General features: G+C 41.5%; 1 protein-coding gene across 5 annotated transcripts in view; it reads right to left on the bottom strand.

Annotated features, from left to right (window-relative positions):
* Positions 1 to 364: 364 nt before the first annotated feature.
* Positions 365 to 15,765, bottom strand: part of PEAK1 (pseudopodium enriched atypical kinase 1) — a 119,619-nt gene continuing 104,218 nt past the window's right edge. For all 5 annotated transcript variants that reach the window (XM_084816780.1, XM_084816779.1, XM_084816778.1 and 2 more), the window contains 2 exons: positions 13,441 to 14,189; positions 365 to 5,314 (listed from right to left, as the gene is read on the bottom strand). In XM_084816780.1, the coding sequence (XP_084672906.1) occupies positions 4,169 to 5,314; positions 13,441 to 14,189 (1,895 nt within the window). In that variant the 3' untranslated portion in view covers positions 365 to 4,168. The remainder of the gene's footprint in view (positions 5,315 to 13,440; positions 14,190 to 15,765) is intronic.

The raw sequence follows: 15,765 nt of genomic DNA, 5'->3' as shown, positions 1-15,765 counted from the left end.
TCCTTATAAGAAAATTGCCACTTTCCCTAACATTCATGCTTTCCACATGTTCCTTTTTCCCACCACTGCATAGATTGAGTACAGTCCCCCTTAACAGTATTTGTAACGAGAGTTGCATGAGGTCTGTGCGTACGATTTGTCTTCTCCATCAGCTTGCGTCTGAAAAAGATTGTCAGAGCAACATGTCTTCCAAATTCTATGTTGTGCAGACAGTTATTTCAATACATCCTGTTTCTTATTCTATGCAAGTTGCAGATTTGGACAATGTCTTCCATCATTTTATTTTGGCTTTTCAATAATATCAAAACAGCCCCAGGATGTGAGTGACCATACAGAGTTCTTTCGGTTAAGTTGCCAACTCAGCTTCAGATGAAATACATAATTTGTTTTTCCTTTTTTTTTAAATGTGGGCAATATTGTTTATTAAGCTGGTAGCTAGCAGCGGGTGATTCCTGCTATGGAATCCTCCCCCAATAGCTTTAAATCTGTGACAAGGCACCGTTGTTAGTGCAATTAATCATTGACCCAGACTGCCACCCTGGGAAAGATTAATGACACTAAAGGCTCCAGGAAGTACAAATTCAAATACGTAAACGTAACTGATTTTCCCAGAGATTCTTATTTGCTGTTAGGAAACTGGCAGATATTGTGCTAAAATATGTTGAGTAGCAGTTTTCTGGAAAACGTATATTTACAACGTGTGTGTGTATGTTTACGAAAAATATATTTACAGTCAGTATGGCTATTTGAGAATCACAATCCCTTGAACTGTAGTGAGCTCAACAAAAAATATTTAATTACTTAAAATGCTAACCCTCTGAATGTGCATTTGCGTACTTAAGGTTCCAAACTTGATGCTTGCTGCAGCCAATTATGAGGGCAACAAGGAATTTTATTTTGTTCAAAAATTATGCTGTAACTATTTGTCTCTTGTTCTGGTATATGTTTGGTTCAGCCCATCTCTTAAATGGCAGATCCTCAACAAATAAATGAGGCTTCGATAGGATGTTGGCAAAGGTATCCCAAGGCTCCACCAAGAATAGAAATTCTGGCTAGGTTGCATCTGTGTCTGTCCTTCCATCTCTCTCTCTCTCTCTCTCTCTCTCTCTCTCTCACACACACACACACACACACACACACACAGCAATTACATTACTATCCTTCATTACTAGAGTTCACCCAGTACTACACAGTAAAGAGATGGCAGTGAGTATAAACCCATGCTTGCCTGGAGTGCACAACGCTAATACTGGTTCAAATCTGTTATCAAAATACAAAATGAAATCGGAGAGCTAAAATACAACCCATAGAGTTTTGGGATCTGCTGCATAAAATATGCATGGTCATAAAACATTCAATAGTCTACTTTTGCATGTGCAGGTCATCATGAAAATGACACAGCACTTTATACACAATAATATAGCAGGTGGCCTAAAGAGATATGCCTACTGCAGTGGTCAGTAGTCCACGTGTTGCTAGTATTAACATGCTGGTTAACTGAGAATTTATGTGCGCACAGATATCAGGTAAAAGCATACATAAAACTGGGGAAGAAGCAGTGCCCTGAAGGGCAGGTGGCTGGCTGTGAGCAAAGTGCATTCACACAAGTATTCCCCCCCCCCCCCCCGTGTGAAGCAGGGCTGCATGTAATGTTTGTGCAAGGCTCTTCAAAGGATTCTGCTGTTAAGTCTGCAGACTACCGTGTAGAGCATTGGCACCAAATGCCTGTTTCAGGGGGCCACATGGACCACAGCCACACCTCACATTCTGGGCATCCATGTATTTGGCTGTGTACATGCGACTGCAGCTGTCTACATGAAAATGTATTTTGCACTTTTGTTTTAAAGCAATACAGGACAAATTCACACACATCATCCTTAATCTTGTCTGTTCTTTCCTCAATAACCAATGGATATGGAAGCAAGAAGATTCAAAGCATTTTAAGAAGCCACCACATATTCTATGCTGGGCTCTGGTTTCCATGAACTACAGGGCTGAGATCAGAGAGAAATCCACACCCTACACAGAACGGACTTTGCTGACCTCATTCCTGCAGGATTGTTTTTCAGTTTCTGGTCCAAACATGCATATACTGTTCAAAGTGGCTATTTGTTTCCAAGGCTGAAGTAAACAGGTTAGTCACAGTTTAACATAAAGAAAGGAAACATCAATCCAGAGAAAGAGCACACATAAGTTTGTGCATCTATGTGCCATGAAAAGAAAGGGGGCAGGTCTAACATATGGTTAAGTCTGTTATGCAACGTAAACACTACACAGCTTTTTCATAAAATACATCCAAAAATTGCACATGTATCCAGGAGGAGGAGCACAGGCTCAACACAAGAGCTATCCACATTCCAACGACCATCCCCAGTTGTGGGAATTCAATACTGGGCAGCAGCTCCATCATTTTGGAGTTACTCAAACAAGCCTAACCAATACTGAGCAAAGGGATCAGGTGCACCAGGGCTGTAGTGCTTCCCAGGAAAAGGCCAGTGTATGTCAGGGAAGGAATCCAGCAGCAGCATCTAGAGGCCAGACGCTCCTTCAGGCAGTTGGACTTGTTTATTTAACATGTCTTTTTAGTATGCAGTGAGTCCTTCAGAGTCAACAGAACTATGTTGACAGACATGGCATTTGAGACTATCAGCAGTAACAGTAAAACATTTAAACACTAGTTAGTGAGAGCAGCTGGGTAGCCAAATTCTACATACAGGAAACTAGAACAGGACACGACTGAGTTGCGTCTACCAAATGTAGCTGTTCTCATGATACTATGCACACAGCATATTCCCCTCCCTTGTTTCCTGCCCCCCAGGAGAACTATGTCTGTAGAAAACCCATCTCTAGCTACATAGCTTATTTGTTACACAAACATGAGCTCTAAGAAACTTTGTCACCTGCCAGCAAAGCTAGCTTTTATCTTGCTTTGCAAAATGCCAGGCATGGCTGCAGAATGTTGGAATTTTTACCCTTGGTTTAGGATATACACTAGTCTGATAGGAGGAGGAGAGCTGCTCCTAATATATGTTTACTTCAGTAGCCCTCAGGCTCTTACACTGTTCTTGGTTAACATTATTATAATTAACAGTCCATCAATAACCTCCTGCGGAACCGTGTCACGTGTGCTGGCAAAAATAGAAAGATACGTCCTTTGCTTGTGTTGGCAATGTGCTAGCTTGATGACCAGAACCAATAAAATGGAATTCAAGGGCAATGAAGACAAAAGCAGGAGAAAACTACATGTTACAAGGATAAATATACATTTGGAACGGGGGGAGGGGGGAGGAAGAGCAGCTGTGTGAGTGTGTATGGGTGTGTGTGTGTGTGTGTGTGTGTGGAGGTGAATCTGGGTGGAAAAATGATCAGTGGAGAAAAAGGTTAAGTACCTCTCCCCTGCCATTACTGTCCTCAAAATTACAGCTTTTCAAAGCTGTTTTTCATTACTACTACTACTACTAATAATAATAAATAGTAATGGGGGTTTGCCCATAATGTGTACTTTGCCTCCTAGTAAAAGAAAAAGGACAACTTATTCGTGATGCAGCTGAATACAACTAACTCACTGGCCCACTGTTGTAATCCAGAGTTCATTGGGAAAGGAACAAGGAACTCTGAGGAACTCAGAATTGCTGTCTCATTGGGAAAGGAACATGAGTGCTGTCTCATTGGGAAAGGAACAAGGAACTCAAATCTGCCTCTCAAGGAAGTGTAACTGGTAAGACTGACTCACCCCCAAGATAAGGCTAGGCTGACAACGGCCATGGGACAGAGGCCTATCTTTGTGAAAAGTGGTTTACGTTTTGGCAGCTGATTCATGACTAACTTCACACTAATTTGTGTTTGCAATCATTACTGGATGCTGCCATTTGCAGCACATGTACTCCGCACAAAAGTGACCTATAAACAACTTCCTTCAGAACATCAAGATCAGAAATAGTGGTTTCCTTATTAAAAATTTCCACACTTCCTTGTCTAATCACACAAACAGCTATACTAGGTTATGGCCTTTCCCTTGCACCTATGACTGGAAACAGAGCTTCCCAACGAGATCCATTTGCTCAGTGTTGGTGAGCTAAGTTTGAATTTCAACACTTGCACGCAGCATGGGACTTGGGCTGGAGAAAGGATTTGGGTGCGTCCCAGTGAAAGCAGTGGCTCATACAAGCTAATGTTGCTGCATGATTTTCACTATGCGACTGAGCGAGTCTGTAGTGGCAAAAGCCAGATACTGACAACAAAGCCAGTCTTCAAGGCTGACTTTACATTCCCTGTCCAAAGACTTTTCAGCAAACTTGATCATCATCAGCGTCCGTTTGATGTCCAGCCAGTTCTGGAGCACGGTCTCTCTGTGTGCTGGTCTGGAAGAGGCATTGAGAGTCTGAAACAAATCCTCCCGGGGACCCCAAAGCAAACACTGAAGGACTCCCTTGGCCTCAGATATAAGGATCCTCTCTGACGGGTTAGGGTTTAGCAAGCAGTTAGCAAGCTGCTGAAGCCCCAGGGAATAAAGTGAACGACAAGGAATTTTGGGGAGGTCAGCACGAGTATACTCTTTCTCCTTCAGCTCTGGATTTTCATCAAAGGGGTTGGGTAGGTGCAGCATTTCGTAAATGAGGATGCCAGTCTGGAACTCATCACATTTCTTATACTGTGTTGCTGTGATGATTTCTGGAGCAAGGCGGGACTGGTCTCTTAGGACTTCTGGATCTACCATATGGCTCTTTTGCTTGGCTTGGGAGAAATTGCTCACTAGAAGCCTGGCAGGGCAGGCAGCACTGGGGTTGGGCTCCACAGACTCATAGTTTAGAAGGCTTCCCCCTGGTCTGTAGTCCACCAGCAAAAGATTCTCCAAACGCAGATCACAATGTGTGATGTGATAGGGCTTCAGGTGCTCTAGACCAGAACACAACTGTAAGAGTAGGAGGCACACCTGTCTTTCATACAAGTCTGGGCTACCGGCATGGCGGTCTGTAGACTCTTGCACAAAATCTGCCACTGTCAGATATGGAACCTCTCGTGTGATAACTACAACTCTGCTGCGCTGCTTGCTGATAGTTCCTTGCAGGCTTGAACTGTCTTTCTGTGGAACTTCCATTGCGGAGAGGTTTTCTTTGTTCTTCTGCTCATCACCTTCTTGCTCCCCTTCCTCTTCTTCAGGTGAATTGGGATCCTCCCATGGAAGGAGCCGAACCGGCACGTCAGCTAGGAAATGGCCACAGTCCTGCTGTATGTTAAAATGGATAGCCAAGCTCTGGCGAATAGCCAGACTGTGGTAATACTGTTGAGATTCTTTAGCTTTGCTCTTACAAATCTAAAGGGAGGAAAGAAAAACAGGACACAGATCAGCTTTAAATAAGGTAAAGCAAAGTTGTCACCTTGGCCATATCCACCCATTCCAGATAGTACGAGCAAAGGAAACAGTAAAAAATAACTGGTCTATTAAAAGGCTATTTTTAAAAGTAAGAAATGTGGCTGCTTGAAAAAGTGAAACAAAGAATATCTAACACACATGGAAGAAATGATGCCTGGCTCAGACAATATTTAGATTTTGCTGCTGCTGCTGGAATTAAGGGATCTGTGCTCTTTATCAGCTAGCATCTGTGCCTCTTACAAAGTTCAAAGGGACAAGATGGAAAGACATTTCATTTTAATAGAGCTAAACTCATTCCTGGGTCACCTCTGAATGAAGAAAATATAGAACAGCGTGAAAAGGGCATGCAGAGGAGCACCCCTCTGCCCCAGTCGCTGCTGTCTTCACTCAAGCTGTGCTGACAGGCTGCAGTGAGCGTCATGCACCGAGTGAGCGAAGCGGTCCGAGGCTGTAACCAGGATGGGGGTTTCCAGGGTAGCAATACGCTTCATGTATTCAAGTAATTTGTTACCCTTTGCCACTCATATCAAGTGAAGAGATGTAAAAGATGGTTTTCTAACTCAAACTGCTATTTGATTTGTGGTAGCTAGTGTTGTCTAATGGATACACATGTCTCGACCTGGAAGGCCTGCATTAAAAATACAGCTCAGCCATAAACTTAAAGATAATGCAAGGCACTATCTTTAAGACTCAGTTCCTCATCTGTAAAATGGGAGTTGCCATCTAAATGGCAGGATTCTTGTATGAAACAGGTAAGGAATGAAAGTGCTGTATTAAATATCAATAGTCATCTGCTATTTTGAATATAAAAGAGTAAGTTACACTTTAGAATATAATAATCACAAGTCGAGTGGGAACTACAAGAAGGCAGTGATTATGTAACATGATTTCTATTCAACTTGATTATTTGAATTTGTTATAAGTATTTTGATAATTATTATATTTCCCATTGTTTGTATACATAGTTTGTGATAACTGAACTCCTGTACTATTTTCATATGTTAAAGCAATAGCTTAAAACTAAATAAAGAAAAGCCGAGGTTGTTTTGTGATTCTGAGATTGTCTCAATGGAGAAAAGGCAGCATTTGTAGCACTAGTGAGAAGAGGCTTTATTTCCTTTAACCAGCATGGGAAACATTTCCCATGTGAAATAAAATGCACAGTATAGAACTGTAACATCAGCAAATCTACTAATATTAATGTCCAACCTATCTGCAACTGTGCATCTGCTTTTTCTTTCTGAACTACTTCAGGAAAAAACGGTACTGTATGAAAGCTCTGAGAGAGGAGAAGGTAACAGGCTAAGTTTGGTCCCTCTCTGACCTACCCCTTAAGTATGTGGAACTACAAAAAGAGAATTTCACAGACGAATGGCTGACAAATCATATCTCTCATTTCATACCTATTAGCCTGATTTCAACTCCAAACATTAAGTTGGTCAGTTCAACAGGTTGCCAAGAAATCAAATTGTCTGTACAGTCACATACCAGAACTGGGGCCTAACCCTAAGCCCAGTTCTGGAGCAGGATGGGAACCACCTGCCCATCATCACTGACATTAGGGGGTGGATTTAAAAACACTACATGACACCTTGGAATAGAGGCCTACTGTATCCCCAAAGCATGGAAATATTTTAGGCAAATCAGTTGGCCCACAAGAGGAGGAATGGAGGAAACAGGGCAAAGAGATGAGAAACTGAGCCAGGACCAGCTGGGAGTCTTAGGAAATAAAAAGTAATCAGGGAGCAAGGGAAGTACTGTTGAGGCAGCAAGGGCCTGAGGCTAAGGAGGAAACAGATGGCCTAGGAGGAAGAGCTGAGGAAGTAAGAGCCAAGAAAAGAAAAAGTGGAACAAAGCCAGTGGGGAAGGGAAGTCAAGGCTGGCACTGGCCCATCTCCTCTTCTACAGCCCATTAAGTTTCAGGACACATTCTCAGAATTTGATGAGCATCACACTAGTGAGCAAGAAAAATAATTTGAGTTGTGCATAGCTCTTAACTTGAAAAGAGTATTCTCTTATAATGGGAAACAGATTTAGCATATACAAGCACAATAAATAATAATGAGAAGAATAGCTTGCATTTGTATTCTGTCATTTTTGGTAGATTACATATAGATTACAGGTCAAAATGATCTATGCATACAAAGCTTAAACACCACTCAAAGTAATTTGAGTTGATTCACTCAGTATGTTCACTTGAACATATTATATTCAAGCCTTTATGTTTTGAATATATGAAATAGCCTAGAGTTACAGTGAAGGGCATCTATCATGTGAAGTGGGTGCTGCTTAATTTTGGAGATCTCTTTTCCTAGAAACTTGCAAAACCTGTGTCTGACCTCCTTTTGGAAAAGATGCAAGTATTTTTTTTCTAAGGGCTGACTTTTGGTGGCTGCAATCATTTGGTAAACACAGACCCACTCACAGATTTCAGTGTCCTGGCATACCAGCAGGACAAACCAATACTACAATGCCTGATCGGGAAAAAAAGTTCAAACAGAATTTTTGGAAGGCAAGTTTTTCCAAGTGCAAGATATGTCTGTCATTGCAAAGTTTCATGCTGCACTGTGAAAACTGTGCTTTTCTGTATGGCAGCAAAATGAGAGAGATGCTGTAGCATTGGTGACCACCTGTGATGCTCATTTTCATCTTTCTGTAAGGGATCATACTGCATATTCATATTTTAATTTGACAAGGAGTCAGTGTTATGGGGGCTACCTTTGCAGGCAGGAAAGAACCACAAAATGGTTCTAATTCTTCATGTTCTACACTAGGTGTCTGCAACACAGCACCCATGGGAGCACTGGTGCCCTCCAAGACCCAAGGGTGACCGCCAAACCCTGCTGGACTCCAGATCCTTCCTTCCTGCCACTGCCTTTCCACCCCCCCACAACCTGCTGTGATGGCATTCCCTTTCTCCTACCACAGCGGTCACCATGGCAGCCTTTCCTCCCTACCCCACCCCCCAGAGCCTTCTTCTTCCCCCCTCCCCGCATAGCCGCTGCAGCCTTTCCTCCCTGCTGCCGTTGCTGCACCACCTTCCTTCCCCCCACTGCTGCAGCTTTTCCTTTTTTCCTCTCCTCCACCCTGTGCTCCTGCAGAGCAGGAGATAAGGTGAGTGCAGCAGCAGTTGGGGAGAGGAGTATAAGGGGGTCATGAGCCGTGGGCAGGGGGAAGAGCAGGAAGGAAATAGTGAGGAAGAGGAGGAAACAGCAAGCAGGGAGAAGGAGGAAGAAGAAGGGGGTCATGAACAGGGGAAAGAGGAAGAAGGGAAGTGGGGGGGAAGGAGGAAGAATAAGGTGCACCCCTCCTCCCTGACAGCAATTTTTGCTGGTGCCAACAAACACATTTCAAAATGTAAAATGTGCCTGTGGACCCAAAAGGATTGCCTACCCCTGCTCTACGCAGACTACTGCTGAACTCTGAGGGAGTCTGAGTAAGAAATCCATAACTGCTCCTAAACACTTTAATGATCCTCCACTGTAAAAAAAATCCAAAAATAAACTAAATCAAATATAGCAAGTTAAAACAGAGACTGAATCTGGATCCAAATTCCTATTTCAGGCCTTTGCATTCCAATTCTGGTTAATTTGCAATAAAAAAATTGGCTACATTCACACATTATAGTAAGCCAGGAATTTGGTGATATGCTGGTTTAGTGTGAACGAGCCAAGTGCTGGTACACACAGTCTGTTCCCTTCCATTTAGCTCCCTGAGCAAATGGAAGAATACACAAAAAATGCTTAGCTTAGTGTTATGTCTGAATCTACTTTGTTTCTCCCAAATAAGTCAGGATTGCAAGCCAGCAACAAGCCAGGGGTTGTTCTTACCTTATGAACCCTGGATTTGTTGCTCCCAAACAAGCCAGGATCCTGGGTTCAGTCGTAACGCTAAGCTAAACATTTCTGATTTGTTTTCCTACTCATGCAAGAAGCAAAATGGGAGTGGAGGAGTTGCTTGCACTAGCATGCAGATTATTCTTGGTATGCCAGGATAAGCCAAGAATCCTAGTTTGCCATTGTGTGAACACAGCATATCCTGGTGTCAAGATAAAAAGCAAAATTTAAGGAAGTGTAAAACTAAATGTTTTTCAGTTTTTTTTCTGAGTCAAGAGAAACTACTTTGAGGGGGGAACTCACTCAGCAATAATACCACAAAATAAGGAAGAATTTACCACAAATAAGGTACAGATGTTTGTTGCCTGTATCCACTCTCTATCTGAAGATGGGGAAGGGCTTGTCTGTTCTTTTCACCCACATAGGGACTTCTGTTAATCACAGGTAGAAAAAGGTGGAAAACTGAGGAAGCGAAAGGGCTGTCCAAAGGTGGGATGTTGGGATGACAACCGTAACATCTCAGGGCTAAGCTACCTGCTACGTTATATATATACTGAGCAGCTTGATCTTTGCTTTCTTTTTAACCTCAGGATAAGCACGCAGAGCCAGAACCTGGAATGGGACCACCACATATGGGTAGGAGCCACATATGGGTAGTACCTCTCCCAGCTACTCCCCGCCTAAATTCACTCCCCTCAAAGAGAGGCTAAAAAAAGCCTCTGCTGGGGGTTGGGATTTAGGAGGGGAAAGTGACAGGTGCAAAGGCTTAATCCTCCCTACCCATGTATGGTGGTCACAATTCAGATCAGGGTCCCATGCACTTACTCTGTGGTAAAAAAAAAGGAAGTGACAATTAGCTGCGTGCTATGTATTTAACATAGCGTGTAGTTTAGCCCTTAAAGGTCAATTCTCTTTGGTATTCCGGTATCCTACCCTCTAACCCCCAAACCATTCAAGAATGAGGAGGATAATGATGGGATGAACACAGGGCTGTTGATTTGAGTCTAATTATATAGAACAGAGAATTCTACTTGTTTGTGACTACAAATTATGATGCAAGTCAGAAGCTTTATAAAAAAAAAGCCTTAAGGGGAAGCTTGGTTTTGTCTATTTTGAGAAGAAATAATATTTTTAAAGTTCACATTGTTTCACTACATAATTTCCAGTGTTTATTGTGCTTTTTGCCTAGAAAAGAGATAAAAGATGAGCAATTATAGCTAATCTATACCATCATACCACCTAACTTACCTTAGCAAAACAGGGTGATACTATTGTACTTTATTTTGGCCACACCTCAGAAAAAGCTTTGTTATTGTAGTTATTGTACTTAACAAGAACAAATGCAACACTAATGCATAAGGCTGGGTAGAACATGGTGTTTGTGTATTTTGACAGGACATCAGTATATAGTATTTAGACTTGGTTTTAAAACTAAACCATGGTTCATTTTATTTCTATGAAGTAATCATGTTAAGTTAAAGAAAAATGACACTCTCAATTTCTCAAGGAGATCAATTAAACTTGTTCTTTCCAAGACCAAATGGGAGCAGTACCTCCAATTAGCTTAGCTGGGCTCTATGCCATAGAAATAAATCAATACAGCTGCACCTGCTGAATAGGTGTCCTGTGTTGTATAATTTTTATATCTTCATAGGACCCTTTGTATTTCCTTTGTCACTTGGGAATGTTTTTTTTTTAATCTAGTAGGCAGCCCCGAGTTATGGATTCACAGCACATTTGGATAATTTTTGAGCTCAATAAATTGGGCATTTAATTTTTTATTTTGTTTGGAATACATTAAATTATTTTATATTATAGATACATATAATCGAATCTATAGAAAAATAGCAATTTAACATAGATCCTTTAGTTATTTTTTCCTTTATTAAGTGTTTAAAAAACTCATGTCTAGTTATGATGCTATTAGGAAGGACTTTGTGTGGAACAAAATATTACGGTAGTTTTATATAATGAAACTGTTAAGTGTAGGTTAGAGAATTGCTTCCTTGTTGTGATTGCTGAAGCAATGCAATATTTATTTTCATTTGACCTTGGGCAAGGCCCAATTCCTGTTCCCTAAAAGACCCATGTAGGCCTGATCTGGGGTCATAATGGGGGCAGGACTTGATAGCACGATTAGAACAGAGACATGGATAAGACCACTGTATTGGATCACATAACTTTGCATCTCTTGGCTCCAATGGTTGTTGTAGAATGTGGTCTAATTCAGAGCTGAATCAGTAGAGGATTCTTTTCAGTGCACTGGGTTTGGGAACTGAGAATAATAAACATGATGGAACCTCTCTCCCTCACCCCTCCAGCACACCAGCAAGTTTTTGAAATATGGCATTGGGGGATCTGGCTCACAATGTAACCTGGAGGCAGACTCCACGGTTAGCTAATGCCTTGTTTCTAAACTTCTGTTTCTGGCAAAAGGTCTTGAGCAGGAGGACAACCTCCAGCTTCTTTACAACTGGGTACTGTTGTCTTTTTAGATCCACGTCAGTCTAGCTTTTGGCTTGGACCTGGCACTGAATGCACGGTTGTGGCTTAACATCATTTTTCAAGAGCACCTCTTGCTTAAGAGAAAAACAAAGTGTGCTTTTGAAAAGCGCTGTCTGAGTGATCCCCATTACAAAGATCTATGTAATTCAGGAAAGTCTTCAGCTGTACAAACCCAAGACCCATCTTTAATACCTCCCTTTACCACAGGCCTCATTTTTAATTTTGTAACACTTTGACCTGGTTCGCACGATCATTTTCAGCCATGGTGGCTTAAATAAGCACATGCAAACTGCCCACAACCCTAAAACATGCCATGTTAATCACACCAACAACTCATACTTGCTGGGTTTGGAATAGGGCACATGCTGCAAACCACTGTGGCTGAAAATGATTGTGCAAACCCATGCTCTCACTCCCCTCCTCTTCTGTGGCTTTCCACTTCATACAGCCTACCTAGGACCAACACCAACTGCTAATATGCAAATGCTGAGCAACAGCCATGTTAGATCCCCCTCATCCCACTGTGCATGGCTTACCCTCTTTGCACCCTATTTAACCTAACCATTTGTAGAAAAGAAAACACCCACACTAAAAAAGAACCATTGCTATGTCCAACTTTAGGTCAGGTTGTGATCCATCAGTTGAAGCACAATGATTTAGGGCAATTTTCCTTCACTAGAAGTACTGGCTAGATATAGCAGTTTTCAGAGCCACCTGCCATCATTTTGAGGCAGGTTATATTTGCATTGCCCAAAAGAACTATCCATTTTTTAAACAGCCTGGAACACATCACATATTCCTGCCCTTGCTGCAATGGCATCCATGTTACATCTGTGAACTTCGCAACAGATGGCTAGTCTAGAACCCTTTTTCCTACACACTAATTTTGTATGAACAGAGATGCTTTTTATGTGGGAGCTTTAAAGTATTTGATCTTCCATCTGCAGACTGAAATAGTACAGCACTGCAAAAGCTACATCATGTGACCATTTCGAATGTGTGATTTTAGTTGGATGGTCTTGGAATACTGATGAAATATATTCTGTATATCCTCACCATATTTGTTTATAAATTCTTGGCATTGTAGTTTTTTTTTCCTTCAAAATTATAAGTCACTTGGATTTTATTTAAGAAAATTTTATATAATTTTTAAAATAACCATATATATATATATATATATATATATATATATATATATATAGATAGAACAACTCATGTCACTTTCTGTACAAAGAACAAAAGAAGTGTGTCTCTTCACAAATAGATATAACTGATTATAATAACAGTATGATAAACAGGTGTGGATTGCTTTTTTTCTTTTAAAGTCAGAAGGGTAAAAACAACAAGGCTAGAGGTCCATTGCCAAATAATTCACTTCTTCCCCCCCTCCCTTTTTTAAAAAGAGGAATTTGTGGCTTTAACACCTGGTTGTGTTTACTCACTGCATTTCTGAGGGTCACTGGAGGGCATTTTCCCAGGATCATTCTGGAGACATACGGAATGTAATGTATGAAAAAGGGTTTATGGCATGATCCTAAAAATTGCTGCTCCAGCAAATAAAATGCTTAGTACAAAACACACTAACATCTAAATCAGAACATAGCCATACATTTGTGTGGCAATTCTGTTATCCTGCTGCAAATGTTTACAGTGAGGATGCTAGTTTAAGTGGATCAGCAATCACAAGTGACTATTATTGTGACTATTGGTAAACCATCTTCCTACCTTGACTGCATAGTTGTTGAGTGGATCTTTAGCGTAAGAAGCTGAGTAGTAGACAGCATCACCTGCCTCGCAACATGGCCTGTCACTGGTTAATCTGAAGTCTGACCAGCTGTCCATGCCAAATCGAAGCTGATCTTTCAGTCCAGCCATGAACAGGTCTTCACACTTGACAGATAGTTTCTTCAGGGAATCAGTGTGAAGGCTTCTGATCTTGCTCACCACCTCCCCTCTGTTTTCAATTCCTCTATAAAGTGCGTGTCTCTGTGGCTTCTGGACAGCCTTGCCATGCTTGCTGTGGGTGACAGGCCTACCTGACAGAGATTCCATGCTATTGGAACACCTGTCTTTAATACTGATAGCTGTTAGGCTGGAAACACTATTGGCTCCTGAGGAGATCACCAGTCCTTTTTCTGGAGGCCTATCCAAGGAATCTCCTGACTCATTGTCCACTGCTTTGAATTCTGAGCTGACTGAAGAGGAGGCACTGCTTGCCTCCCAGTTGGTGTCGATGTCATAGGTGGGGTTGGCCATCACACACAGGCTATTTCCAAGGGCCTGTTTCTGGAGATCTTTTGGAAGCGGTTCTGTGTGAGCTCTTAGAATAGTTTTCTTTGGCAGTGGAGGTGGTGTTGGATGCAAGGTAGTAGCCATTTCTGGATCAGATATTCCCCCAAAAGCAATGGCATCATCCAAAGCACCCTTTGGTTGCCGTGGCTGCTTTGGAGGTATCATAGCTGCTCTGGATTGCCCTATGCAATAATGATAAAAAACATTCAGTGTATTTGTGACTCAAAAATATACATCTGTGCAGCGTATACAAGAAATTTTCATTGTGAGAATGAAGAGAAGCATAAGCATCCTATTTTAAGGTTGGACAGAAAGTTAATTCTTTAGTGGGAAGACCAAAACATCAGAGCCAATATCATTATAAACAGAGAGCAAGGTTACAATTACTCAATAGGTGCCAGGCATCACCCTGAAGACCTAAATAAAGATCTGCATTTCTAAAAAGAATAGCTGGAATATGGGATATACGGTGTCAAACAGACAGGGAATGTGCGGCCCTCCAGATGTTGTTGGACTGTAACTCCCATCAGCCCTCATTACTGGCTATGCTGGATATGGCTGATAGGAGTTACAGTCCAACAACATCTGGAAGGCCACATGTTCCCCATCTCCAGTGTTGTCATCTTCCAGAAACAATCTACTCAGCTGAACGTTGGAAGTTCCCAACGTTGGAAGCACTGCAGAACAGAGGTTATTAACAAAATGCGGTGATGATGGGAGTTCATTTAACATTTCATACACCTCTACTACACCTCTACCTATTTTGCTTCTTTTAAAAAAGTAATTATTGAATTCATGAAAATGACAAACTGTAGTTGTGGCCCAGGGTAGTTTCACCTCCGCCCCATCCCCAAGATACTCTCTATTCAGCTGAGAAGCATTTCTGTAACTGAGCAGTTTATGAGCTGAGCTCTTAAGCCTGTACATTCCTTTCATGCCTTGCAGGCCAGTCCTTACAAAAAACAGATTTTTGCAAGTCCCACAGTTTTAATCTTGACATCTTTTTGAAGAAAGGAAGAATGTTGCCTTCTAAAATCTTAGCCCATGATCATTTAAAAAGTGTCAAGAGAAGGCAATTTTGAACAGAGATGACCACAAATAATGCCTTTCCTCCTTAATTATTTCTCTCTCTTCACACAACTACCTTAAAATTTCTATTGTCTTGATTAGGCATATGATCTTTAAAAACAAAATAAAGATGGCCCTCATAGCCAAATAAAGGGGAAAACATTTAGTTAACACTTATTTATTTTTTCAAATAGTTTTTACTGTATCATTAACGTGCATAGCACGTCACACAGTACAGAAGGACTGTCCCTGCCCCAAGGTACTTACAATCAAATGTTCGACACAGGGGAAATAAGAGGAAGGAGAGAGAAGTGAAGGAAGGGGTAAACAGGAGAAGTATGTGCAGCTATTTTGATTGGGGGGGGGTGCTATTGCACTCATGTCCTACTTGTGGTTTTCCCATAGGCAGCTGGTTGGTTACTGTGTGAACAGAATGATGGACTAGATAGACTTTGGTCTGATCCAGCATGGTTCTTCATAGATTCTTTTACATATTTAGCCTTATTTACAGTATGGCACAAGAACTAAGGGGTTGTAAACAGAGGAAGGCTATTTTTTTTTTTTGCATATATATTTTTGCAATGTTGTAAAAGGGAGAAGTGACATGACATCAGGAGATCCTTAGAAGAAACTTCCATGCTGGGCAAAAGGAATTCGCCCTAAAAAGTACTTTCAGCACAATACTAACAG

Source organism: Heloderma suspectum, chromosome 11 (genome assembly GCF_057233095.1).
Source record: "Heloderma suspectum isolate Gila_16-S chromosome 11, 16-S_ref, whole genome shotgun sequence".
NCBI classification, from domain to species: domain Eukaryota; kingdom Metazoa; phylum Chordata; class Lepidosauria; order Squamata; family Helodermatidae; genus Heloderma; species Heloderma suspectum.
This window is presented reverse-complemented; position numbering and strand designations above follow the sequence as displayed.